The sequence below is a fragment of the Eutrigla gurnardus genome (genome assembly GCF_963514095.1).
Source record: "Eutrigla gurnardus genome assembly, chromosome: 2".
NCBI classification, from domain to species: Eukaryota; Metazoa; Chordata; class Actinopteri; order Perciformes; family Triglidae; genus Eutrigla; species Eutrigla gurnardus.
The window spans coordinates 3,187,617-3,215,041 of NC_139916.1; the positions used below are offsets into that span (position 1 = coordinate 3,187,617).

At 45.6% G+C, this 27,425-nt stretch overlaps 2 protein-coding genes across 2 annotated transcripts in view; one reads left to right on the forward strand and one right to left on the reverse strand.

The window, feature by feature from the left end:
• LOC311028550 (plexin-A2-like) overlaps positions 1-27,267 on the reverse strand; it is a 60,137-nt gene extending 32,870 nt beyond the window's left edge. The window contains exons 1-7 of the mRNA XM_084033181.1: positions 26,029-27,267; positions 23,233-23,415; positions 13,236-13,370; positions 4,430-4,530; positions 2,020-2,143; positions 870-1,023; positions 436-532 (exon numbers count right to left, since the gene is read on the reverse strand). Of these exons, the coding sequence (XP_083889307.1) occupies positions 436-532; positions 870-1,023; positions 2,020-2,143; positions 4,430-4,530; positions 13,236-13,370; positions 23,233-23,415; positions 26,029-27,252 (2,018 nt within the window). The 5' untranslated portion in view covers positions 27,253-27,267. The remainder of the gene's footprint in view (positions 1-435; positions 533-869; positions 1,024-2,019; positions 2,144-4,429; positions 4,531-13,235; positions 13,371-23,232; positions 23,416-26,028) is intronic.
• ora1 (olfactory receptor class A related 1) overlaps positions 1-27,425 on the forward strand; it is a 140,132-nt gene that overhangs the window by 67,593 nt on the left and 45,114 nt on the right. The gene's annotated exons all lie outside the window — the stretch shown is intronic.

Sequence of the window (27,425 nt, forward strand, 5' to 3'; positions counted from 1 at the left end):
TAAAACAATAGTGCAAATTCAAAGATCCTCGGGGGCTGCTGGCCTCCAGCAACACTCACAGTAAAGCTGCTGTGAGCTTTCCAGATTAAGTTCTTGCATTAGAAATAGCATAGATTCTTCAGGTAACAAATAAACAAATTAAGATTTCAGAGTAGCGGACAGAAAAACTGTAGTTGTTTGCCTTTAAAGCTGTGAGTAATCAGCCGACAAACTGCCAGTATGAGCAGAGTCTAAGTAAACAAGCCGTGGCAAATGCATCGTGTTGATTTGAATGAAACTTGACGGATAAATTGAGAGCTTAATCTAACCGGCCGATCTCAAGTGGTGTCGTTACATCATTGCCCTAAATGAAGTAGAGCTCTCTCCGATCAGTTGGCTAAATCAAAGTTGGGGGAGGGAGGGAGGGGAGGAGGGGGGAGGGGCGGCCGGACTCACGTTTGATGGGTGCTGCAGTTGTAGAACTTCACCTCCGTGCTGGCGACCATTTGACCCGTCTCCTTTGAGTTCAGACGAAGCTCGACGCCGGCCCAGTCTGAGGGAGAGAGAGTGGAATTAAAAAATATGCAATAAGAGAGAGAGAGATGAAAAGGAGAGGGTAAAATAATGAAAACAAGAGGAGGTCAAAATGAATTTTCATAAAAACAAGTGAATACTTTTATCAGACGTCTGTAAAGAGCCACCTGGCGTCTCTGCGAGGGCAGATTGCTATTGTCGTGAGAAAACCTTCAGTCATACCCTTCAATTGAAGGATTACTGAGAAAATTTCTACCGCTGCTTCGTCTTCATCAAACTCCTCGGATAAACAAGAAATGCAAGAAAAGGCAGCTTTTGGAATATTTTGAATCAGCATCTCGTTTGTCCGAGCTCACCTTGCCCTTCGGGTATCTGAGGGACCTCCTTGCCAGCCGGCGAGAGACACATGACCCGGTTCCCGTTGACGTGACCCTCCACTTGGGCCTGCTGGCCGAAGGAGCAGGCGATGCCAGCCGACAGGTCGGGAACATTATTCACCTCCAGCAGGAGCTTGAAAAGAAAAGCAGAGGGCGAGAGATTTAATGTGAGCGTAACCGTTTTTTGGCCTGCAATATTTAGGAGCTGGAAGACGTAATAGCCGGGCAACTTCAGCAGTAGGAAGGTCAGAGGTCGAGAAGGTTGAAATGATGTTCGCTTTACATTCCGACAGCATTACTCAACTATGTAATGCGTAGTGAGTGATTTCGGGGAGGAACGGTTGTAACAAAAAAATGCACCTCTTAAGTCACCAATGAACACATTAAATCTAGTTTGTTTTTCCGTACAAAGAGTGAACATTAAAAAAAATTAAACAAACAAGATATCAGATGTTAATTGCATTTACATTTCGGGGCATTTAGCAGAAGCTTTTATCCAAAGCGACATACAATAAGTACATTGGTTGGAAGAAAGTGCAAGACTATATCGCTATCAGTACAGTAAGGATTTCACAAGAACAAGCTTAAAGCACGCCCAGTTTCTAAGTTAACTCGTAGCTGATATATAACAGATACAAAGTGCAAAATACTGCAAATGCATAATGAGTGCGTTTAAGTGGTGCTGGTGAGCAGGGTTTGTTGCCTGGGGACAGAAAGCAATGGTATCAGCTTCCTCTTGTTTGATTGTGCTAAACTAAGCTAACAGGCCATATTTAACCAAACCCGATACACGGAGCGCTATTTATCATGTAACTCTTGACAAGAAAGCAAAAGAAGTGTGTTTCTTAAATGTATTTCCCTGAAGAAATCCTCCTCTGCTACTGTGCAAAAACATCCGAATGAAGCTTTAAGGTAATGTGATCAACCTTTGGGCAGATGCAGACCCAGAAGCTCAGCTCCTACACTCTCCATGTATCTGAGGCGAGTTAATAGAGTGGCTGGAGATCCACCCCTCCCTCCCTCTCTACTATACTTACCGTTCGTGGACAAGGCTACTCTCGGCGATTGCTCATAAACATTGTGAGTGGAGTGACAGAGCGCTGATTGGTGTGATGCTATGCAGACTCACAGGGACGCTGTGTGCTGACACGGCGATGCTGTCCGGGTGAGCGATGACCTTCACGCAGCGGTCAATGTCGGTGGCGAATCGGAAGGGCTCGTCCGCCCGCAGACAGCGATCCCTCCGCGAGCACCTGTGGAGCGAGAGGGGTCACCTGATTTAAATACGTAGAATTGGTGCAGAAAGTTTAGTGATAGATTTTGGCCAGCACACTTATTTTAGGGGGGTCATGTCTGCTCTATATGGTCTCAACGGATACCGGATGAGTTGCCTGATCCGGTGCCACCATAAGGTTCACTTTTGTAGTTTTATGTAAAAAAATGTCTCTTGGATGGATGTCATGAAAGTTAATACAGTGTCTGGATGAATTCTAATCTTGACTTTTCATCTCACGCCATCATCAAGCCAAAATACAAATTTGTTCAAATTTTATACAAATTCCCACAGAACGAATGTTGTTCGCATCAGTCTCAGCTGCATTTAAGCAACTGTTAGCATGCAGATGCTGAATCGAGATTGTCAACACAGTAATCATTGTACCTATTAAAGTTACTGTGAGTAAAATTAGAGGGACTCTGGTGCTCGGAGACACTACTGCTTTTGACCACAGGGGCCGCCAAAATCAACACAAAAGGAAAATTCCTTTAACATCCACATATAGACAGAATATATTTCCTCTGTCAGTTTAATATGATTTCTAACGCTATTTAATGTTTTTTTTTCTTTACTTGACCTGAATATAATAATTTCAGATTGCGAAAGTGTGAAGTGAAAGTACATTTAAACGTTTTGGCAGAAATGATTTCTAAAACTTTAATTTATCCAGCTTTGTTGTTCATGTATTGATGGATATTTCTCTGAAAGCGTCAGCGCTCTCTCTCTGCAGGCAGCAGCTTGTGACAGGCATTAAAAAGAACAAGAGTCTCTCAGCTGTGGAGTTAAATCGCTGTGTAACACTCCAGAGTGTTTTGGTTTACACCATCATCTCCTTTTTAAATGTGTAATGTGCACAGTGAGGGGAGATGGTGCGTAATACTCTCTCAGATGCTGCTGAGGGGGCGGCGTCTCCTGAGAGGGCTCAAAGAGCACCGAGGCCTCGGCTGTAATTACGACACCGTATGAAGGTGGAATGGGAGCGCCGCGACAGCTGTTGCTGGCCTCCTCGGCGGACTGGAGCCACGGGAGTGTAGACTGTCACCTTTCTGACCGGCCATCAACTGGAGTGCCTCAGAGAAAAAAACCCAGACACCTTTCATCTCAGACTGTCTTTTATTTTGCTTCTTTTATCCGCCGTGTTTTTGTCTGATGGAGCCATTTGTTCCCTTTTTTGTGTCAGGCTTTGTGGCTGTTCTGCAGGACCCCCTCCCTCCCTCCCTCCCCTCCAGTCTGTCAGATAGGTGATTTGGTGCACCGGCAGGGAAAGTAAGGTCCTGAAAGAGGTCTGCGTGACACTCTGTGAGAGTCATTCAGAGGCGAGGAAAAAAAGAGCCCAATCAGGATTCAATAGACAGAAAAATAAAGCAGCCTCAGTGTGCAATGTGAGGGATCATGATTCACTTTGGGTTCCTCCAGGGAACAGCAGCCTATCTGTTCACTGATAAGTGTAAGGCATTCATTTAAATAAACAGCGTAATGGGACTCACAGACAAAGTCAACACTCTGAGAGAAGAAAAAAAACTTTAATGAGGTAATTTGGGTTAAAACCTGTTTTTTTCTCTCTGCTCACTCCACCGCCAACGTGAGAGCTTGCTTGCAATTTAAATAATGCTGATCATCATCAAGATATTGCTTCGCCAAAAACGTAAGATGTCATATGATGAGTGCTAAATCCCCAAGCTGAGGTCAGCTTCAAACACCGCAGGCTGGTTCAGAAACACAGTTTTTAATCTCCCCCAATCCCCTTTGCTCCAAATCGACGTATTATGCAAGCTAACCTGGGGTCAGATAATTAAGACGGAAGAGATAAGCTCGCTCCGTCAGGTTCCAAAAAAATGTTCCGCGGGTGTGTAGAGGTGGGGTTTGTACCCCCCTCTTCCGCTGCGATGGACTAATCCCTCCTCGATGTCCTCAAGAAAATATAAATCTGTGGTTTCTGCTGTCCTGAATGGCCATATTTCAGAGGGATCACACTGTCGCACAACAAGCACTTCCTGGTTCCCGCCGGCTGTTAATAATCGTGAACTCCAGGGAGCACAATATTACTCCGTTATATTAACTGCACAAATCACATGACCACGTGCTCCAGCCTTATTTATAGCTTTCTACGAGCTGTTTCGGGGCCAAACAGTAATGTTGTGGTTTTAATCCCTCGGCTGTGATGATAAAGTGTGTGTGTGTGTGTGTGTGTGTGTGTGTGTGTGTGTGTGTGTGTGTGTGTGTGTGTGTGTGTGTGTGTGTGTGCGCGCGCGCGCAGACTCACGTGTTATACAGGACACACCAGCCACAGTGGGGGTCACCGGAGCTCAGACACTCGGCACATGTACCGTGCTGCTCACAGGCCTCCACCGGGACCTGGGCCACCTAGACCAGAGGGAGGACAGGAGGGTCATAGGTTAAGACAGTGGAGTAGCACATTATTAAAAAAAAAAGCACTGTTCTCCGGCCCTGTGATAGACTGGCGACCTGTCCAGGGTGTGCCCTGCCTTCGCCCAAAGTCAGCTGGGATCGGCTCCAGCAACCAGCAACCCCCCCCCAGCAGTAGACAATGGATGGATGGAGACTATGTTCTTTGCTTATCCTTTCATTCAGCAACATGTTTTTGGCCTCTGTAAATGTGATGTAATGCACGTATGATTGGATCTATATCATCCCATCTTTATTTTTCAAGATTTTTCACCGGATGCAGACGGGGAAACATGGGAAGAACCAAATTCTTCACTTATAGCAACATAACGAGTAGATCTGCAGCTACCTGAAATTAAAAAAAGTTGAATGAATGACTGAGTTGTTGTATGAAGTTTTCCCAGATTCTCAGGTTGTAACTGTACAACTTAAAGGTGCTCAGTGTGAACTTCAGATCACAGCGTTTCCCCTCGGTCGACTCTGGGTAATGAAGCTCCGCTAATTAAGTCATTTAATTTCCAATTCATTATTTTGTTATTTAAAAGCATTATGAGTGTAATTATGATGCAGCATGCATGGCTGGATATAGACATCACTCCAGCTTTACATAGCAGATAATGCTCTGAAACCTCACCTTTAAGTTAACTCTGTTTTTATCAATAAGAAAAGCCTCAGCTCTGGACCGATTCTTAATTGGCAACTTTTTGGACCATCAATGAATCATTTCAGACATATTTCAAGCACAACCTTTAAATATTTCCAATGAGAGCTTTTGGTGCTAATCTGCTACGTTTTGTGTCCATGTAGCCTGAATATTGTTGAGTAGGCTATTTTATAGATAAAACTATTCGTAACCTACGTGTTTTTTATATAAATATTGTCTGCTGCTCTATTACACTCAACAAAAATATAAACGCAACACTTTTGTTTTTGCTCCCATTTTTCATGAGATGGACTTAAAGATCTAAAATTCATTCCAGATACACAATATTACCATTTCTCTCAAACATTGTTCACAAATCTGTCTAAATGTGTGATAGTGAGCACTTCTGCTTTGCTGAGATAATCCATCCCACCTCACAGGTGTGCCACATCAAGATGCTGATCTGACATCATGATTAGTGCACAGGTGTACCTTATACTGCCCACAATAAAAGGCCACTCTGAAATGTGCAGTTTTGTCTCACAGCAAAATGCCACAGATGCCACAAGCATTGAGGGAGCGTGCAATTGGCATGCTGACAGCAGGAATGTCAACCAGATCTGTTGCTCGTGCATTGAATGTTCATTTCTCCACCATAAGCCGTCTCCAAAGGCGTTTCAGAGAATATGGCAGTACATCCAACTAGGGTTGGGCATCGAGATCCGGTTCCAAATAGGAACCGGTTCCTAACCTCCGGTTCCGGAACCGTTAAGAAGCTGTTGGAATTGTGATTCTTTTTTTTTTGGTTCTTAAACGTCCGCACTAGTTTGTTTGTTTTACTCCGCTCGCACTAGTTTGTTTGTATTACTCCGCCCGGCGTGCGGAGACTCCGCGATAGAACGATCAGTAACGAGTAGTCTAACGCGCTACTATTGCCAAACCAGTAGTCAGATTAAAGTTACTTATCCAAATACACGGCGCGTTACTATTTTTGTCAGTAAAAAAAAAGATCTGCTTTCTTTGTGCGTCTCGGGGGGTGACGTATGTTAGCCGACACCTTCACGGACGGCCGCGTGTAGTCGGCTATACCGGCAGAAACGTAAACAATGGAGGGGGAGAGATACGCATTTTCCAGCTGGAAATACAAGCATTATTTCGACTTCATCTCAGCAAAAGATGGCAACATAAAGGTTCGTTGTACACTCTGTGTTAACAACAAAGTGTTGTCTACTTTCAAGAATACAACGTCAAACTGGAAAAAACATTTAGAGTCACAGCATGGCACAACCACATTAAAAGAGCAGGTCCCGCCCGGTGACGGTGAAAAGGTGCAGCGTGTGAATAAACAAGACGAGTTCTCGATTTCACGGAGCTCCTGCTAACTCAGTCTGTGCTGAAATGCGAGCGGAGTCTCTCTTCAGTCTCTTGAGTGTTTCGTGGAGAAATGTCTCGCAGCTTGCTGGCCCCGCCCCCTCCCTTCGTCATCACGCCGCTCATACTTTAGGACTGTGCTCATTTGTTTCATAAAACCAATCCTTGCTGCTCTAATGCCGGTTCAATATTCATAAAATGTTCATTCATGATGTTACTGCCATTACAATATGCAAACAATTATTTAAGTTAAGTGAAGTCAAGAGTACTACTTTTCAAAGTAACTGTGGCAACACTGGACCTGTTGACCTGCACCTCAAAGAATCGGAATCGATTCTTACATAACCAAACAATTTCTGCACAAACTGTCAGAAACCGTCTCAGGGAAGCTCAACTGCATGCTCGTCGTCCTCATCGGGGTCTTGACCTGACTCCAGCTCGTCGCCGTAACAGACTTGAGTGGGCAAATGCTCACATTCGATGGCGTCTGGCACGTTGGAGAGGTGTTCTCTTCACGGATGAATCTCGGTTTACATTGTTCAGGGCAGATGGCAGACAGCGTGTGTGGCGTCGTGTGGGTAAGCGCTTTGCTGATGTCAATGTTGTGGATCGAGTGGCCCATGGTGGTGGTGGGGTTATGGTATGGGCAGGCATCTGTTATGGACGAAGAACACAGCTGCATTTTATTGATGGCATTTTGAATGCACAGAGATACCGTGATGAGATCCTGAGGCCCATTGTTGTGCCATACATCCATGAACATCACCTCATGTTTCAGCAAGATAATGCATGGCCCCATGTTGCAAGGATCTGTACACAATTCTTGGAAGCTGAAAATGTCCCAGTTCTTGCATGGCCAGCATACTCACCGGACATGTCACCCATTGAGCATGTTTGGGATGTGCTTGACCGGCGTATACGACAGCGTGTACCAGTTCCCACTAATATCCAGCAACTTCGCACAGCCATTGAAGAGGAGTGGACCAACATTCCACAGGCCACAATTGACAATCTGATAAACTCTATGCGAAGAAGATGTGTTGCACTGCATGAGGCAAATGGTGGTCACACCAGATACTGACTGGTTCTGAGTCCCCAGACCCCCAATAAAGCAAAAAAATGCCAAGTCAGGGTGGCCTTTTATTGTGGACAGTCTAAGGCACACCTGTGCACTAATCATGATGTCAGATCAGCATCTTGATGTGGCACACCTGTGAGGTGGGATGGATTATCTCAGCAAAGCAGAAGTGCTCACTATCACACATTTAGACTGATTTGTGAACAATGTTTGAGAGAAATGGTAATATTGTGTATCTGGAAAGAATTTTAGATCTTTAAGTCCATCTCATGAAAAATGGGAGCAAAAACAAAAGTGTTGCGTTTATATTTTTGTTGAGTGTATATAGAGGACTCTATGCTCTATAAACACATTATATAAAAAAAACCAGTAGTATTGTCACTCTGGAGGTGTGACAAGTAATTAAACGATGCAAAAATGCGAAAAATACTCATTATTTATGCTTACAGCTTTTATTGTGAAATGTAAAAGCGGAAGGAGTGGGTCTGGTTTGTGCACATTCATTGGTTGTCACTTTTTCACCGTATAATAATATTCCAGTCTTAAGTTGTCTGAAAGTATTCATGATTAAAAAACACTGGTTTGGACGAAACATATTAATGCGTGAATTAATCGCCCGATAAAAAAACGCTGTTGCGTAATTTGGACAAAAGTTTTAAATGGCTAACACGGACAGGAAATAAGGTCAAACGAAGGCACGCAGCCAAACCCTTGATGATGAAACCGCCGACGTGGATTAAATAAGCATTTCTGATGGAGGAGAGGCCGACGCCCCGTTTCATCATCACGTCTACTTTGCGATATATCAGACATTTTTTATTCTCGCCTTCTTCTCGCTGCTGACACAAATGTGCAACGTTCAACATTGTGTTTTTTTGTCCACATGAGGAATGTTTAGCTATTATATCTCCTCGGATGTCAGAAAGCACACGGCAGCTTCCAGAAGCATCATTCTTTTTATTTGACCTTTCCGTTTTTCACATTTGATAACGGATGTCGTTGAAGTACTAAAGCATGACGGCTCGTGAACTCCTGCAATAGTAATTACACTGAGGAGCACGCCGTCCAGGTCTGTGCTGCTATTTGTCATCCACATGGAGACAAACCACACAACTGCTGCCACTTCCCATATGGGAATGTGTTGAAACGCATAAGCTCTCTATTATGGCCGGCACCGCCGCTGCACACAAAACCAGGTCGGCTCTGCAGCCGAGCCCGCTTATTTTAGACTTTCTTATTATTCAAGGTCTGGACGTATGATGCAAGCAATTTCCTGATGTAAGCAATCACAAATGAGGAGTGGATTATGGATTAGAGTGTCTCCGGTGCTCCTGATAGCATAAGTGGGTGCTCTCTCAGGTCTGCGTTGGCAAAATGGATTATCTGCTGCTCCCTATGAAATAACGTTTGCTCTTTTTTTCTCTTTTTCCCAAGCTGTTCAGAAAGCATTCGGTGCATTCCATTAGCAAAATGATTTTGTGGCGCGGGGAAGGTCTAAGTCCATATCCGACGCGGGGGGAATAATACGTGGGTTTCTGCGGGCTGGAACTCGTCTGAACTAACAAAGTTGGTCCGTGACCTTTTGGCGAGCGCGGAGCTATGGATCTTCAGCTTTCGGCCGCGCTGCTGAGAATCTAATGTGAAGCTCTCGCTCCGCATCGGAGGTGATGTTGAGTGGAAGCGACCTGATGCGCCGCGTTGAATCCAAATAAGATCAGAACACATGACCTTAGGTTTTATGTTTACAAGGTCTAAGAGGCAGCTTCAGCATGCGGATTAGCATCCGCTGCATTGTGTTGCAAACACGGTGGCTTAACCCTCGGGGTATATTTATATCGGGTATTTTAGCCCATGTAATACACCTGATAAAATATACTCATCAAAATATATTTAAGTACAACCATACATGGCAAATTGAAGTACTCTTCTTTTATTTCCCTGTATACGTCTCATAAAATGAAGAAAAAGGTATCATGGGGGGATGAAAAGTCTAATAATGAAGCTAGTTCTGTTCAAGGGTTAAAGGTGCTCTGTGTGCCCCCCCATGACATCGCCATGGCAACGGCTGCGGCTAGCAGCTAACGATGCTAACAGCATTTAGCTGTTCTGTGATTAAAATACGTCGGTAAATATTCCTCTGGTGAATTTTCAAGCGGTTGCTAACGGGGCTCAGGCCTTCACAGTCTCATCATTAGTCGCGATCAGGCAACGTATTTTGTTTATATCACGACATTCGTTTTTTAATTCTGACCGACTGCCTTCACCCTTCGTAAATCAAAACACATATGAACATCGTCTTGCTGAACAACGTCTTTAAATTAAACTTCAAATCCAAACTCCAATGCAAAAGGGCGCAAGGGGCGGGGCTACAAAAAACCCTGTTATTCCTGCTCTGTTAAAGCTCTGAATTTCAAATTTAGCAACTTTGTTTTGTTTCTGTGTTTCTGTTTTTGGTATTTTGGCTTTATTGGATAGCGAAACAGATCGAAACACGACGTAGATATCTTGTAGATCTTAATAAAACTCAAAAATATGACCTAAAAAATGATCCAAATCCAAAACACCATTTTCAGCAGGAACGACTGGGTGCTTAAAACGCTCCAAGAAAGCAGAGATTCCAGCTAAATAATTTCTTTTAAATGACATTAGAATAGAGCCACGGTGGTGTAAGAACCCGGCCTGCTAAATAAAATGAATCGTTGTTTAACTTTGTTTGGATCTGAAGGTTCAGCTTCATTATCTGATGTTGTAGATGCTCATTTATCTTCGGACTGAATGAGAGACGGCGATGAATTAGAGAAATGGCAGCTGGCCAGGAGGTCAGCTCTGGACTCTATTGGATTTTCATATAATGCAGTTTTCCTTTTAGTGTGTCGAGCCCAATGACAGTCACCATATAATAAATGCACTTATGAATGTAATGATATGCAGGAGTTCAACCCGATGTTTGACGGTGACTTTTATGGTTGAACCCGAACTGAAGGACGCTGTATTTTCATTGAAAGTTCATATTGTGCGTATAATAAATATATATGTATATATATTTGTGTTCTTTTCCATCATCCTTCTACAACCGTGGATGAGTGAATTCAGCCTTCAGCCCTCGTTTCTGTTAAATGTACTCGACTCCTCATACATCATTCATGATCGGTGGTATTTCTCATCAAGCCTTTGTTTGATTTGTCTTTTCTGAGATCATTTCTCCGGGAGAAAACTGATTATTTAAAGCAAACACCTTAAAAACATCTCTCTTTGCTCCTGGGAAGCTGAATCTTCCCCGACGGTTTTTACAGTCGTTGCTGTGTTGGATGATCACATCCCCTTTTGCAGCTCTGGGAATTACAAAATCTTTATCTCCCCCACAACATCTGGGATGCCCTCACACTAATGCTCCATCTTACCGTTCGCTATCGCTTTAACACTTTCATCCGGATTTACTGCAACTTTACGAATGCTGTCACATGAGCATGCAGGCTTTTAGGCCTCCGCACTGCTGTGGTTGTTTATCCTCAGTCTGGCTCGGGGAAATCCACGGTGCCACATGATCCTAATGGTCACATCCAGGATTTCAGGGTTTTTTTGTGAAATAATGAATCCTTAAGTAACATTTTCATCTAATTAATTGTCTTTTAAGTTACTATCTATGAAAGACTTTTGGAAAGGTTGCATGAGTTTCTCTAATAGAGATGCAAACTCACATGCAGGTGGGAGAGGGGAGCTAGACAAACAGACGAGGTGGATGGGTGCATTAATTTAACATTTTTACAGAGTGGCACTTTGGGAGATTGCCCAGGAAAAAAAAAAAAAGCCCTGCAGCACTTTCCCTCCTTTCCCTCCCTTCTCTAATGTCTAAAGCCTTCGGTGTGGCTCCACAGACAGACGGTGACATTCGGAGAGGTGACTGTGTTTGGAGACATTTTTCTATTCTTAGAAATGATCAAACTAAAGTCAAGGGGGGCAGAAGACAAAATATGTTTTTTTCATATCAATAATGGTTCCCAAATGATGTTTTGTTGCACAGACACAAGCACATATCTCCACACACACACACACACACGGATTCCCTCTCTTCTCTCCTCGCTCTTCATCATCATGCTAACCCTGCGTGTTTCGCTCAGCGGGAGACGGAGAGGCTCATTGTTATTCCACGAGGGTCGGCTGATCTCAGCCAAATCTGTCTGCGCCGCGCTCCTCACTCCTCCTGTATTGTTTGGCTCCCAGGAATCATGAAAATCTCTCATCTCTGGGATCGACTATGTGGGAAATCTGTGAGTGAACCCCCCCTCCCCTCTGGGATTCCTGATGATGGAGAGGGGGAGACGGGGGAAAGAGGAAGGCCTCGCTCTGCTCCGAGCTCCTGAGGGCGACTGAAGCCAAAAAAATAAGCCGTTTCTAATATTGAGCTGCAGTTTTTGGTATTTTCGCTGAGGTTGTTATGCGTCACCGGGGGCAGAGCGGAGAAGCGAGTGTAGCCGGGGCGATCTCCTTGAAAGGAAGCATGTGTCTCTCCTTGAAAGACCGGAGCTCATCAATAAGAGATGTTCTGTCTCTTCCAGTCCATCACACAGAAGGAAGAGCTGCCTTGATTTGTTTTAGGAGACGGCATCACAACACCACGTCTCCGGTTGCTCTCTTGCTCTCCGGATGACCACCCCCGTGTTTCCTTTAACGTGACACTTTTATCGGCTTTTCGGACTGTTTTTCAAGCTCCGCCCCCAAAAAAAGAGTTTCAGAGCCACTTGGAAAAATAACTGACTGTCTCCGACTGCCTTCTTCTTCTTCTTCTCCTTCTTCTTCTTCTTCTCTGGCTGCACTGATACCTAATCCCATTTCATAGTAACACGCAGCTGCACGCCAAAATAATCACTTGATGGGAGTTGAAAGTGATTACCACTGTTCACCCTTATCTCCAACGAGTGCAGAGAATATCGTCCAACAACAACAACAACTGCTCAGCCTGTGTGATGCCGGGCCAAGTGAGGAGCAGACAGGGGGGGGGGGGGGGGGGGGTAAGGCCACACAGAAGAGAAAAGAAAAGAAAAAAAAACTGCTGCTAATGGTTTTTCTATGTGTGTGTGTGTGTGTGTGTGTGTGTCATGTACAAAGGATGCATGCACTGTAAGGCGATTCGCATGGATAAGTAATTAGAGCAGCGTCCATCCCCTCACACACAGCCTGCATATTTAAACTAACTGCAGCCTGCAGAACGTTTCAGAGTTGTGAGCATTGGATTTCTGGAGGGTTGAGTCATAATCATCTGGTGGGATTCCAAATAAAAAGCATTCATTTTTCATTTAACTTAAATTCACTTTTTTTATTTTTTAGAAACTGTTAGCTCTACACGATAAACTACATGAAAAAACATTTCTTTTACTATCCTGATAAACTGGACGCGATCAATCCTCAGGAATGATTTGAATGTTTTATTTTAGATTTTTTTTTTAATGCTACTAAAGCTGCCCACGCAGTCTCACGCTGAAGGACGTGTCGGCATGGCGACAGGGCACGACCTCGCTGAAGGACGGTCCCGCTGCTCGCCACATCACCCCGTGACGCTTAGCGTCTCCTCACCTGATTGTCAGACATGACATAGAGAGAGTTCCCGTCCAGGGAGAAGGCCATGTCCCGGAGGATGGAGCTGCTGTCCTTCATCACGCTCACCGTCTCGTACAGCACGCCTCCCTCCAGAGGACCGTCCACTCGGATCTGCAGAGACAAACACGGAGACGCTGACTGAATGATACTACATCCCCACCGTCCCTCCAAAACACCGGAGTTATGAGGAAATCATCTTTATAAGTCATCTTTATACGATTATTAAACCCACTGTAGGAAAAAAAAACAGAGATGAGAAAGTTGGGCAATATTCCAAGAAAAAAAGTCACAAATTTGCCTCTTTATAAATACATATAGCTGATATAACAAGTTGCTTAGTTTTGCTAACACCGAATGTTTGCTGTTGCTATGACAACAAGTCAAAGCTACCGCTAGCATGTTAGCCCAACCGCCCCAATCAATAAACACCCATTAGATGACAGTTTGTCCTCATATGAATAAAAGCAACAATAAGCATCGACATCATCACCCTAAGGACCTTAACGAGGCGTTGTCACACGTTGGGATGATTCATTAGGAAATAAATGCGTAGATTAATGGGAAGTTAATGCCGGTTGTTAGCATCGTAAATAAATGACTTTATAAACTCGCAAATTGAAGACGTTTTTTCTCTGAATATTGCTTCTCTCGGCTCGTTTTTATTTTTTATTCATACAGTGGCTCTAACACGCCGTCGTACAGACGAGATGATCGCCGCCCAATTTCACTTTGAGCTCACAGAGTTTTGGTACGTTTTCCTCCTTCAAATACTTAAAAACTCGTACAGAACCATGAATTTCTTCACTCCGGGGAGGATTGTTGCAGCGCCTCACATATCTGCTAACATCACTGCATTCTCGGGAGAAAACGTCTATTTGCATGAGTGGAACCATTTCTCCAGAGTTGTTATACAAGACATTTATATTTTTTGTTCTTTGATAGCAATTATGAATCTCTTAATCAGCTGTAAGCGATCAATTAGAGCTTGTTAAGAGATGCCAATTTGTGTGTGAAATGAAAAAAAACAGCTTGTTCATTTACCGGAGTGAGACTGATGTAAATCAGAGGAAGCAAACAAAGAGTTAGCAGCAGTGAAATCTCGTCATTATCGATTTGTGGCGTCTAGAAAAAGGTCTGAAAACATCAGTTGTCCGATCCGACTCGAGGTTTCCAGCCACGATGCCGTTAAGGGTTTTCTAAACGTGGTGCTGAGCCTTAATTTGACTTCAGAATGACTTTCAGGCAGCGGCGGCGGCCGTTTGGGGCTTATTAAAAGCAAGCATGGAGAACAGATGCCCACCGGTGACGGCGGCGTTTCCGATCCTCTACAAACGAGATGTGCCGCTGCAGCGAAGCAAACGAATAAGCCGCCGCCGCCGCCTTTGTAATAAGTGAGTCGCTGATGTCGGTGCAGCCGTGTGAGGATGTGAAACTGCTTCTGAAGCGGCGGCGTGTAAGCTGGAGAAACCTTTATTACTGCTGACACAAACTACCTGTAAGTCGCTACGTTGTTAAAAAGGGGTTTGAACTTTTCATCGTCTTACTACAAAGACACTGTTTGTCTGTGCGATGGTTATGTAACATAAACCGATAAGGAGATTCGGCACTGCTCCTTTTTTATTTAATTCACAAAACAAACTGAAAAAAATCTCCATTTGAACCCGTAATTCTCATCTCTCACCGCCGGTGCCGGGATGATGTGTGTTGCATCACACGGTGATGACAACGTGATGACACTTGAAATGTGAGTCAGAAATGTGAAACGTGTGAATAAATCCGGATCGCTGGAGGAAGAGGAATTCTCATTAGCGATGCAAACGCAGGTTGAAGCCTCTATTTAAATTCCTGGGAGATTGGCTCATTAGCCGCGTGATGCAATTACAGTGAAGCTGAATTAATTTCTCAGTCATAATAATTGAAATAAATGCTAAGATAATGAGGAATTGGAGCGGAGAATGGTGGAACGTCTGCGGCCGTCAGCTGACGCGTGGACTCGGGCGACCTCGCCGCCGAAATCCACAATTTCGACTGCGGAAGAATTTTTTTTGAATGCTTGCCAGGTATTGGGCGAGCCGCACGAGGCGACAGAGACTCAGCAGTCTCTCAATGGGGACAGTCAATCAATACAGACTGATTACATGATTGGATCCCCTGGGCACCGAAACTTCATCAATCAATCACGCCTCCGCCTTCCAGGCAGCTGTGTCTCTCCACCCGTCAGCTCCGCCAGCCAAGAACGAGCAAGGGAGGGAGGAAGTGTGTGTGTGTGTGTGTGTGTGTGTGTGTGTGTGTGTGTGTGTGTGTGTGTGTGTGTGTGTGTGTGTGTGTGTGTGTGTGTGTGTGTGTGTGTGTGTGTGTGTGTGTGTGTGTGTGTGTGTGTGTGTGTGTGTGTGTGTGTGGGTACAGGGAGAGGGGTGTCATCTTCCATACACACAAACACCAAAGTAATGAGCTCAGTAGTGACACCATATCGTCTGTTGATTCCAGATCACAAGACGACGCCATCTCTCGCTGGTTATTACCTCATCCCGTCCTTTAAATACTTACTTATAGAACTTATAATAATACTCAGATTCATCCCCGAGCTTCTTTCTCTCTCCAGCTCATCGTCTGGTTTCTTCCTCCCAGCAGTCTGCCCCCCTATCCCACGCCGTCACGGAGCCGGTTTACATTATTATGCTTTCCCACACTCCTCACTTCATATATAGCATAGATGGAAACCAGATTGCGGGAGCATTTCTGTGGTGAAACCCAGAAAACAAGGTCGCTGAGCCGTATGTGAATGAGGGCCAGGGATGATCTCAGACCAGCACTGACCCATCGTGATGGATCCGTGGTGTTTGATTTCAGCGTATTCTTAGTGTTTTTATCATTTCAAACAGAGGCTGACCAGGCAGACGCCCTCCGGGAGTACAACAGGTCCTCAATCTCCCCTTAAGCCCCACGGCTCTATAATGAGTGTAAGGCGAGTTTAATTGGTTTTATAATGAGCCTGCTTGTAGGAAATGACACGCAAAGTTTCACACACACACATGCACTGGACACACACACACACTCCCTTTGTCATTCGCTCTCATTGGATTTGTAGCTGTAAATTCTGTGCACGATCACCCGTGTGATCGATACACCATCACGTGGATTATTGCATATCAGGAACACACACACACGATCCATGCGGTGCAACATTATGCCCCATTTATCCTGGTAATTTGAAGCATCCATAAAAGCCTGGATGGATCCTCTTTTTGAAGGCGTTCAGTCATCAGGGTTCAGGGTTGAAAATGCTTTCTATCTCCATCTGAGATGTATGAGGTGTAAACAGGATTCAAGCAGCTACGACGTTGCTTTCGGGTTATTTTTTTTAAATCCGAGCAGATTCCCCTTGTGTGTGGTCCGTGTCATGTAACAGAAGAAGCCGAGCTGATTTTCCATTAATACCAGACGTTCCTCTGACCTCGGCGAGCTCCATTTCATTCCTTCTCTTCCCAGAGACTCACAGCTGACAAGGATGTGAAGTATATTTAACCCATGAATAATATTGTAAGCCAATAACAGCGATATCCTTCCTGCTGCTCCCCTCAACACAACCTGCGATGGATATAAACAACTTAAGAAGTGGCTTTTTAACAAACAGATATGCAACACCAGCCCACCGCCTCCCGTTTTCTGGGTTCGCATCTCAAAATGCTGGGCTGAATTCTCAGAGAGACGAGGAAAACAACAAACCCAAACTTCTCCGATGTCACTTGGCTTCAGTCGGCTCCGTTAAAGCTGCCGGGAGCAATAAAGGCAGCCAGATGTCTCTCCTGTGAGCTTTTACTCACCGGGGTGATTTCAAGATTAAATTCCAAGAGATGATGTTATTCATGCTGAGAGGAAGAACACGTGAATCCCTCGTATAACAGAAAGAAACTACGTCTATGTGGTCACGTATGACGGCGTGTTCGGGCCACTGTTATATACAGTATATATATATTTATACATATGGTCGATATGAACAAGTTGCTTGGATCCGCTAACACCGCATGTTTGCCGTTGCTATGACAACAAGTGAAAGCTACCACTAGCATCTTAGCCCATCCCACCCCCTATCAATAAACACCCATAAGATGACAATTTGGCCTGATATAAATAAAACATTGTAATAAACTCGCACATTTGACACTTTATGAACTCTCAAATTTGCGACGTTTCTCAGAATATCGCCCCCTGCTCTCAGCTCTTTTTTTTTTCCTACAGTGACTCTAATACACCGTTGTAGTAATGGCTTTTTTTTTTTTTAAAGCATGTCCATATGTGCCCTTGACATTCACCCTGCTCACCCAAACATATGGATGATGACCCGGGAGGCAGGGAGCACTCTGTTTAACCAATCATCCCCAATCTGCCCCCCCAGACAGATGAATCGGTGATTCATCCTTCAGGCAAACAATCTGATTCGTATCGTTTTTGGTCCAAAAACCACCGGAGTGAAGTAAATACGTCAGGCTGGATGTATAGTAGATGTACGCTGACCGTGAGCCAGACAGACTTTGGCGCCGGCTTGACTCAATATTGTGACACGGGGAGGGGGAGGGGGGGTAACACGGCGACATAAGGGCCAGACAACTGGCCACCTTTTAAGGTTGAGTGGCCGTGCATATGGTCGGATCGAGGATGACGGCCGAGAGAGCATCGATTAGCACATAGAACCATCACGGCTCTGTGAATGCTAATGAGACGAGGCTCAGAGCAGAGCCAAGCAGCCAATTAAAACGTTGGGTTGGGGGGGTGAGGGGGGGTTACGGAGGCGGAGATGTGTACTACAGGACAGCACTAATCATTCAGCCATCACATTAACTACAATCACAAAGAGGGGCCGTATTGATCGCAGCCACAAGATACGTTGTAGGCAAGTGGCCATACCTAAACACGATTACCAACTGGGTTGGAAGGGAGGTCAGTGTGTGTGTGTGTGTGTGTGTGTGTGTGTGTGTGTGTGTGTGTGTGTGTGTGTGTGTGTGTGTGTGTGTGTGTGTGTGTGTGTGTGTGTGTGTGTGTGTGTGTGTGTGTGTGTGTGTTAAAAGCCTTCAGCAGCTGCAGCAGTCCAAATGTTCCGTTTTTGGCCGTAACCTTCAGCTGCATGGCGAGCGTCCAAGTCTTCATACCGCAGTTTACTCCGAGTCTCCGCATGTTCACTTCTTTTCTCTCTCCTTGAGGACGCCGTTTCCTGTCCTCCGTTTCCTGTTCCTCCTCCGTACGCCCCCCGTACCCTCCAATCATTCCCATTGTTTCCTCGGGGTTCCCATGGTCCCGCCAACAAAAGCAGTGGGAGGAGAACAGTGGGAACAATTCATGGCACCCGTATGGTCTTCATCATTTCTGCTGACCACAAAGCCGCCGCGGTCTCTTGTTGGGGAGGTTTCCATTCATGGGACTTAGCGGGAGGACGGGTGAGAGAAAAAAGGGAACTAGCAGGGATGATGGACACCTTTGTGACTTCAAACCTTTCACTATTTCAGCCGTACTGAAACATCTAATGGCGATCCACTCCGAAGACTTCCACCCTGGAAGTCCGGCTCCCTTTTCATGCAGTTATGAAAATCCTTTCAATTTGGCCTTAAACACACCTGAAACGCTCTTCTAATGATTTCAATCACCGACAAATCTCCACTTCCTGCCCCCCCGCTCCTTTGAAATCGTGACTTTGAACATGTCCAAGTCATTTAGCTGTGCAGTGGTGAATCCCCCCCTCCCTCCCTCCCTCCCACCCGGTCAACTCTCGATAAGCCATAATGAATCCAGGATTTGCACATGAGAGTATTTGACTGCGGAGGGAAAAACTGCTGCCGGGCTTTAATGTGCTGGGTTTTTATTTTTGTTTCATTCTATTATAACTTGCATCCTTTCAAATTATATTCATCAGCACTGAGCTATTGAACAGCGAAGGAAAAGTGTTGTCTAGCTGGGGTGAAATCTTTAATCATTAAAGGGGTTTAATCAAAGTTTCTTCAGTGACGGGTATGACATCATTGATTTTTCTCCTGAAAGGAGGAATACGAACGTCTTAATACTCTTTGGCAGTGAAGCATCCGGTTTCTAGAGTATGACCGTTCTCTGCAGAAACATTTCCTCCGAAAATCAATTCCACTCAACACCTGTTATGTGTTCGAGGCCGCCGCGGGGTGAGCACCAGTGAAATGGCATTCTGCAGAGCCGTTCGCTGCTTCCTTACTTCCTTACTTCCTTACTTCCTTACTTCCTTTATTGGAAATTTGTCATTTGGAAATAATAAATGGTTCCAATTTTGCTAACAAGTGGTATCCATCGACGCCTCCCGACGCCAACAGATCCAAACAGTGATCGGTGAGCGCTAACGGCTTTCACCTGGATTCACCTCGTTAGCGGACGTGTCACATGACTCAGCTGAAATCCACCACCGAAGGCAACGAGACCGCGGCGGGTGATGATGGAGACGTCAGACAGACCGCTCCCATCTGCCTGCGTGGTGAGATTGTTGGCCACCCCCCCGTGACCTTTGACCCCCTTTCCTTGTGGCAGGTTTGACCTTTGCGATGACCCCCGCAGCCAGACTGATGCGCCGATGGCATTTATTGCCATGCCTCATCTCCACTCAGCCCGTCCACTGGGGGGGTGATGGAACAGGACTGGAGCGGTGACCCCGTGACCCTCCGGGGCTCCTGGGACTCTGAATCACGGCGGCTCATTCTGTCAGTGTCACGACCAACGGATCCCTCGCCGTGATCGGATCCCTCGCCCTCCGCTCCCAGACGGACCGCTCACTTACCCAATTCTGTTCAAATCCACTGATTCTGTGTTTTCTTTCCTTTTCTCACTTAATATCTCAGGCTTTTCTTTTTTTTAATCTGTCTCTGGTGTTTCACTCTCATCATGTTCATGATTTTTAAACACATTTTTGAAATGTTGCCCAAAAAAGGGAGGATGGACGTTTCCATCAACTTGTTTGGAGCCAATAAACCCTTCTAGTAGTTTATATAGTTTCATATATAGATATATAAAAATCCATCTACAAGAGGTGTTCAGAAATTACTTTTAACTGCTCTTTATGTCAGCTACTGTTGGCCGGGTTTCACGTTGTCACGGAGACGGGAATATAGAATATAATAGATCGGTCATGTGGGTAAAATGTTTGACATGTCAGAATAATTTGGTGACTGTGTTTCCAATTATGTTTTCCTCAAACTTTATTTCACAATTGAGGAAGTTTTATTAAATTTTCCAATTTTCATACAGCTTTTCTAACCCGATGATAAAAAAATGCCCATAAAACTCCGTGAATGGAAACACTGAAACACAGATTACTCTCCGTCTCGGTTTCTCTCTCTTTCTGTCTGGTTCTCTTGTTATTTCCCCGACGGCTCATCCAATGAAAGAGCTGCATTGTGTGTGTGTGTGTGTGTGTGTGTGTGTGTGTGTGTGTGTGTGTGTGTGTGTGTGTGTGTGTGTGTGTGTGTGTGTGTCAGATTGCTCCTCCAGGCTGATGTCACATTGGTCCTCTCACACACTTCCTCCTCCGTCAGCCTTGAGAAGTGTGCAGTAAGCAGAGCCGGCGGCACCGCCGAGTCAATCCGGTTAGATCACAGAGCGAGCCGTAACAGGAAATGGATTAAAATGTATCGTTACAGCGTTCCGTAATGACAACGTGACGGACAATGAGCTAAATCAACTTCATGAACCTCTCTAAGAAAGAGGTCATGTCGTGTCTGTGGGCCTCGTGGAAGGGCAGCCGTGCATTCCTGTAATTGTTCTATTGTTTTATGGTTTAATCGTAATTATTATGAAAAGTCTGCATGGGGAGGAGGGAGGAGCTTCACCCAGGAGACCGCTGTTCATGTCCCGTGTCTTGAGTGACGTCACTTCCATAGATACTTTTAACCCAAAAGACAATCTTTTCCTAAAGCCGACCAAGACAGATGTTTTATTTTGAAAAGCTGTATAACGAGCAGACGCGTGTTGCTGGAATTGCAAAGTAAAGCCGAAGCCTTTCTGAACTTCAAGAATTTCTTTTGAAACATTACCTAACCGACAATCACGTCCACTCCCACCAGCGACTGGCCCGGTGTGTCCAGTCCAGACAGCAAAGCTGAGATGATTGATCAATGAATTGATTGTCAAATGGTTTTTCAAAGTAAATTCAAAGAAACTATTTTTGATAACAAACATTCGTCCCAGCATTGAGGCGTACGTGGGAGGAAACAGTTTTTGGGTTGGAGGCAGCGTGACCTTTTAAAGCCAAATGGATTAGTTCATTAAGACGATAATTGGCCAATCAATCATGAATATAGAGCGTTAGCTGCAAACATCTACTCATTAATTGCACTAAATGAAGCAACAGTGTGCAAACCTTCACTTATGTGTTCATCCCTGTCGTCTAATGATCTCTGAATGTGATCACAACACTGTTTGTCAGATTAAATATCGAAACAGTGAAACAGTCGGGATTTCAGCTTCTCTCTCCAGCGGTGATTTTTTTATCGCCTTTCACTCAACTTCACTTCTGGCGGCGTGACGACAAACTCCGGCCTTTAGACACTCAGAGCAGTAATGATGCTGCAGACTCATAGACGTGCTTTGTGAAGGTGAGCAGCGTCATCCCCGTGGGAATGTTTATCGCCTCGCTGTGACGGCTCCTCAGACGTGGTCAGACGGCACATTTGAACTGTCAATCAGCCGCTTGTCAGTCCTCGTATTAACACTCCTCATACACCTGGTGATGCAAGCCCGGCCGGGCGGCAGAAACCTCCTACTGAAGGAATACTGAAGTGGGACTTTAAAGAGGATGAGGCTCCATGTTTGACCCAAACCAACGGTGCTTTGGACAGACTCCAGGATTAGCCGGTCTGTCTGCAGAGCTCAGATCTGTTTTAGTCCTGCTGACTTAAATAAAACAGGTCACCAGTACATATTTGGTTAATTTGCTGCGGCTTATTTCCAGTATTTACGGCAGTAGATGCCGTTTGTGAGGTAAAGTGAAACCGTAGCGTTACCAGGGGCAACGGTGTGGCACACCGATGTGTTTTTAATAGTCTTTGGACAATGATGGAGGTCTGCAGCACAGATAGTGATATGAATATTAATAGTATCAATTCTTTTGTTGGTTTTAGTCTTCTATTGGTTTGTTGATAATAAGAAAAATGGAGAATATTGAAAACTAACGAAGCGGCTGAAAACATGTTTTTATATAATGCATTCCTTCCTTCCTCCCCACTTGTCTTATGACTATCTTAAAAAATGTTTTTAGTATAACTATCTTCATTAGTATCGGTCCTTATTTTTTATGTATTTATTCATCTTTCCTTGCATTCTCATTCTGTGTTCTCTGTTACCTCACAACCCAAGCTGTTGATTTGTTTTTGTTTTTTTAAGTGCTTTATATAATATAAAAAAGTATATTATCAACAGACTTTCCACCTTAAACAAAGGGATACTTTAGTTGGACTTCAAAAACTCGAGACCAGGAAAGGAAACCCACAAAACACAAGATAGAATTAAAATTTAACGAGACTTTAGAAGGAAAGGAAAACTAACGAGAAGGATATAGAAAGAGTGGTTTGAGCCTTCAAGATGCAGAGAACTCTTCAGTTCTGCATCATCAGCATACTGTACCGTTGTTTAGCTGCATAATCACCATGATGTATGAAGCATAACCCCTTCTGCTAATCAGACCATTCATTGATCATATTATTGCATTAATGAGTGTTAATGGATGTAAGATCGTTGGATGAATCTCAGCTGTGTCTTTTCTACGTGGAGCTTCGGCGGCGGAAACCTTTTTGAGTCATGGAAGGCATTAAAAGGGACATTCCACCAATTTTACACCTGAGTAGATCAGTTAATTAGCCAGCGTGAGTGCAGGGCGTTTGATTGGCCCTGGCTGTCACCTCATCCATCAGCTGATTGGCAACAAAAAAATATTAAGAAATGAGAATCATGTGTGTTTCGCTGCTCTCACCTTCTTCAGCCGTCCGCTCCTCGTCCCCAGGAAGATCACGCTGTGTCCGTTGTAGACGTAGGAGGTCACAGAGGTCAGCCTGTCCCTGCTCTCGGTGTACACCGTCCGACCCGACACCAGCTGGGAACCCCCCAGGGGCTGGTTTATATCCAGGCCACAGAAGTGATCATCGATGGGAACAGGCTGTGTGGGGCGAGGGGGGGGGGAGTGAAGATGAAAAAGGCATTAAGAGAGATGTTTTTGTTGTGTTTGTGTGTGTGTGTGTGTGTGTGTGTGTGTGTGTGTGTGTGTGTGTGTGTGTGTGTGTGTGGGGGCGGTGGGGGGGGGGGGGGGGGGGGGGCAAGGGAGGAGGAGTGAGGATGACAGATGTGAGGGAGGGGAGGGAGGGAGGCGGAGGGAGGGAAGAGCGTAAGTGGGAGGCAGAAACATGACAGGAAAACAAGAGGAGAACTGAAACTGACCTGTGGCCAGCCAAACATGCTTCCACTGTGAGATTTTCAGGGTAACTTCAAACGGGTCCGGGCCCGCCGTGTTTACCGCCACGCCTCGGAGCGGGCTAATTTGTGGAGCAGACTAATTGCCGATGACAAACAGGAGAACGGCAGCGTGTTCCCGCCCCCTGTTTCTGTGATTTCGTTTTCTTTTTTTTTTAAGATCACTTGATCTGACATCACACAAAGACGCCGCACAAGAGATGTCAGGTTTTGATTAAGCATCAAAGAGCGGCGCGTGCTCCGCGGTCCCGTTAAATGTACTGACATGCATCTCAAACCTGGGCTAATTGCCTGTCGCTCCGCGTAGAGATCTACCTTCTCAGGGCCGCGAACTTCTTATTTCACATCCCACAACTTCTTATGCATATTAGTCCCACTTCCTTTTCATCAAGCAATGTGCCTCTTGCTTTACTGATCAGTGAAGCGATCATAAACAAACTTCATATCTCACCTCAAATAAGCCGTTTTCAGTTTGTAAAACGTTCAATTCGTCTCTTTTGAAACTAAGTTTTGTAACATAAATGTGAACGTTTGTCAAGAGATCATCCTTTGCTTTAAATATCTCTTGTGTCTTTGTTTGTGTAATGTTTCTGTAAATGTAGAAATCTTTAATCACCTGTAGATTTCACACTCGTGACAACTTCTTATATGCATCTGAATTGTTGGATATATTTGAAAAAACACCTCAAACTTCCTCAAAAGTATCCCCTAAAGTTGTGTGTGTGTGTGGGTGGGTGTGTGGGTGTGTGTGTCACAGTTAAAAAGAGAGTGACTGTCTACTGGGGAGGCTGATGGAAGGTAAAGAAACTGATCCCAGGTGAGTAATGATCTGCTCAGAATACGGCTGTGTATGCGTCGCCTGTTGGGTCTCGCATGTTAAACAGTGTCTCACCTCCGGCTCACACACACACACACACACACACACACACACACACACACACACACACACACACACACACACACACACACACACACACACACACACACACACACACAGTAACATCAGCAACTGCAAGAAAAACTGTTGAAGGCTGATGGAGGAGATCACACAAACATGGCAAAGTGAGGCTCAGAAGTATGAAATGATTTGATATTCATGTTGAATTTAAACAAGCTTGACAGGGGGGGGGTATTCTATCTGCTCATCTATGTTTGAATTAGTTTTGACGTTACAATCAGATCAAGTCAAAAGTTTGACGAATGTCCTTGTTTGTGGCTCATTTGTCACACTTTGTTTGGGTTTTACGTTGGTTTCTTCCTCATACCATGTGATCGCGCTCCTGATCAACATGAATAATATAATAACTACTGAATCTCTAGAAACACCTGGTTGTTGATCTTTCACGGCATAATTAATCCTCTCACCAAAGAAACACACTATCTAATGACATCTTAACAAATCTGCTGGGTTTCATTGAAGTTATGAAGCCCTTTGATGCCTGTGCAGGGTTCATCATTGCATGATTATTATTATTATTATTATGCCGTTGCCTTTAACATCTTATTTGTTTGACGGCACGAGGGGAATCAGAGAACACATTTTGCACCACCAGAGCGGCGGATACGATGTACATCATTGTTTTCATGCTTCACTTTCGATTGGTTTCCATGAAAGCCGCTCGTTATGCAGAATTATAGCTTTCACAAAGGGAAGCGACTTGGACATTTACAGGAAAGCACTCTCCTCGAGATCAAGAACAGGTCTCAGAGGGTTCAAATACTGCTGACAGCGAGGAAGGAGATGGAGGAGATGGAGGGGGGAGGGTGGGGTCGGTGCCAAGAACCCTGAATGAAATCAAAGCTCCATACAGAACTCCTCTGATTAGCATCGTGGAATGAACCTCCTCAGCTCTGGTACTTCTGGAAACCTGAATGGTGTCGTCAGCACCGGTTCTGGCTGCCTGTCTGTCTGCCTCTTTATTACGTATCGGTGGATGTGTGTTTTGAAATAATAATAATAGTCCAAGGGGGAGGCGGGTCGAGCTGTATGGACAGACATACACAGGACTTTCACCCAGGAAACCGCTGTTCTATCCCGGGTGATATTTTTGTAATTACATCCGTTATTTAAATAACGTAACATACTTATTTTAAGCCAACCAGGCGCCTGTGTGTATATATAATGTATTATTATTATGTTTTATTTAACATAACAAAGCAGTTTTTAACTACTAAATGCTTTAAATTGCAGCTGAAATCTGGGAGTAAAATGAGTTTCCCTGGAAATGTAACAGAGAATGCAGTTTGGTTGTATGGGAACTTAATTTTGCAGCAGACAGTTAGCCCTCTACAGTCCACCTACCGCCTTGGTGCACTGCACGTCCTTTCCCAGCAGCCAGTGCAGCTCCAGGTTGCCCTCGCCCTGGTAGCAGGACTGCAGCCGCTCCTTGATGCGCGTGTTGATGTCGCGGATGGTGAAGACGCAGAGGGCGGAGTGATCCGGAGGGTCGTGGCACTGCTTCTGTCCCTTGGAGAACACGGCGAAGAGGACGTCCTCCTGGGCACTGATGTTGAGCGACTTGGCGAAGACGGCGCCGGCCTTGGACAGGTAGGCCGCCTGCAGCAGGTGGTACTCCACGCCGTTGTGCACGCAGCCCACGGGCAGCGACACGTACGAGTGGAACTTCTTGTCGCCCTTGCAGAGGCGGATGATGCGCGAGGTGTAGAAGAGGTCGCCGGGGGAGCCGCCCGTGGGCATGCCGTTCTCCGGCGTCTCCGGCTGCACCGTCATGAAGTAGACGAAGCTGCCGCTGGCGAAGCCGTACACGTAGTAGATGTCGAAGTGGGGCACGAGCGCCAGCGTGTCCGAGGGGATCTTAATGAGCGAGGAGACGAAGTCGGTGTGGAGCTCGTAGTCCAGCATGGCGGAGGATTCGGGGTCGCGCGGCAGCTTGCGGCTGGAGATGGTGGGGAAGTAGTCCTGCTTGCCGCCGACGGCCGTGCCGATGTACAAGGTGGCGTCCTGGCCCTGCGAGGGCACGACCACGCCGTACATGGTCCCCGTCCGGTTGTCGCTGGACAGGTAGTGCTCCTTCTTGTGCGTGGGCTCCACCAGGATGAACAGGTCGTCCAGCCTCATCAGCTTGCAGACGCCCTGGTAGAGGCTCCCGCACGCCAGCAGCCGGTTGTGGGCGTAGTCGAGCAGCAGCAGCTTGTTCACGTTGTCGGTGGAGGCGAGCGGCTCGGAGCACGGCTGCACGATCAGCGGCGGGTAGCACGCCTTGTTGTCGTACTCCGGGCCGGTGTCGTGGGACACCAGGAGGGTGAGGTTGGCTGACAGCTTGTAGATCCGGTTGACGGCGCCGACGTACAGCGCCCCGGTGGACCGGTGCACGGTCAGGTGGTTCAGCGGCCACTCCCTCCTCTCCGACTGGAAGGTGCTCAGGGTCTGTCCGGCGGTCGCCTTGTGATTCCCGGAGATCAGGGTCAGGAGCCACAGCGCCAGCGGCCATGACATGACCCCGAGGGGACGGTGACCTTTAGGGAGGCCGCAGTAAGTCCATCCTTTATCCAAGCACGTTCCCATCCCCACAGGGGCTCTCGAAGATCTCACAGAGGTCACACAGAAACACCTGAGGTTGTGTGCTGCAGTGCGGTCTTGTCCTTTTTTTTTTTTTTAAAGAGATCTTCACATCATTCTGAAAGAGAAAATAAAGACATTTGTTTTATTAAGTCCTCGATTCTTTCGAGGGTGAAAAA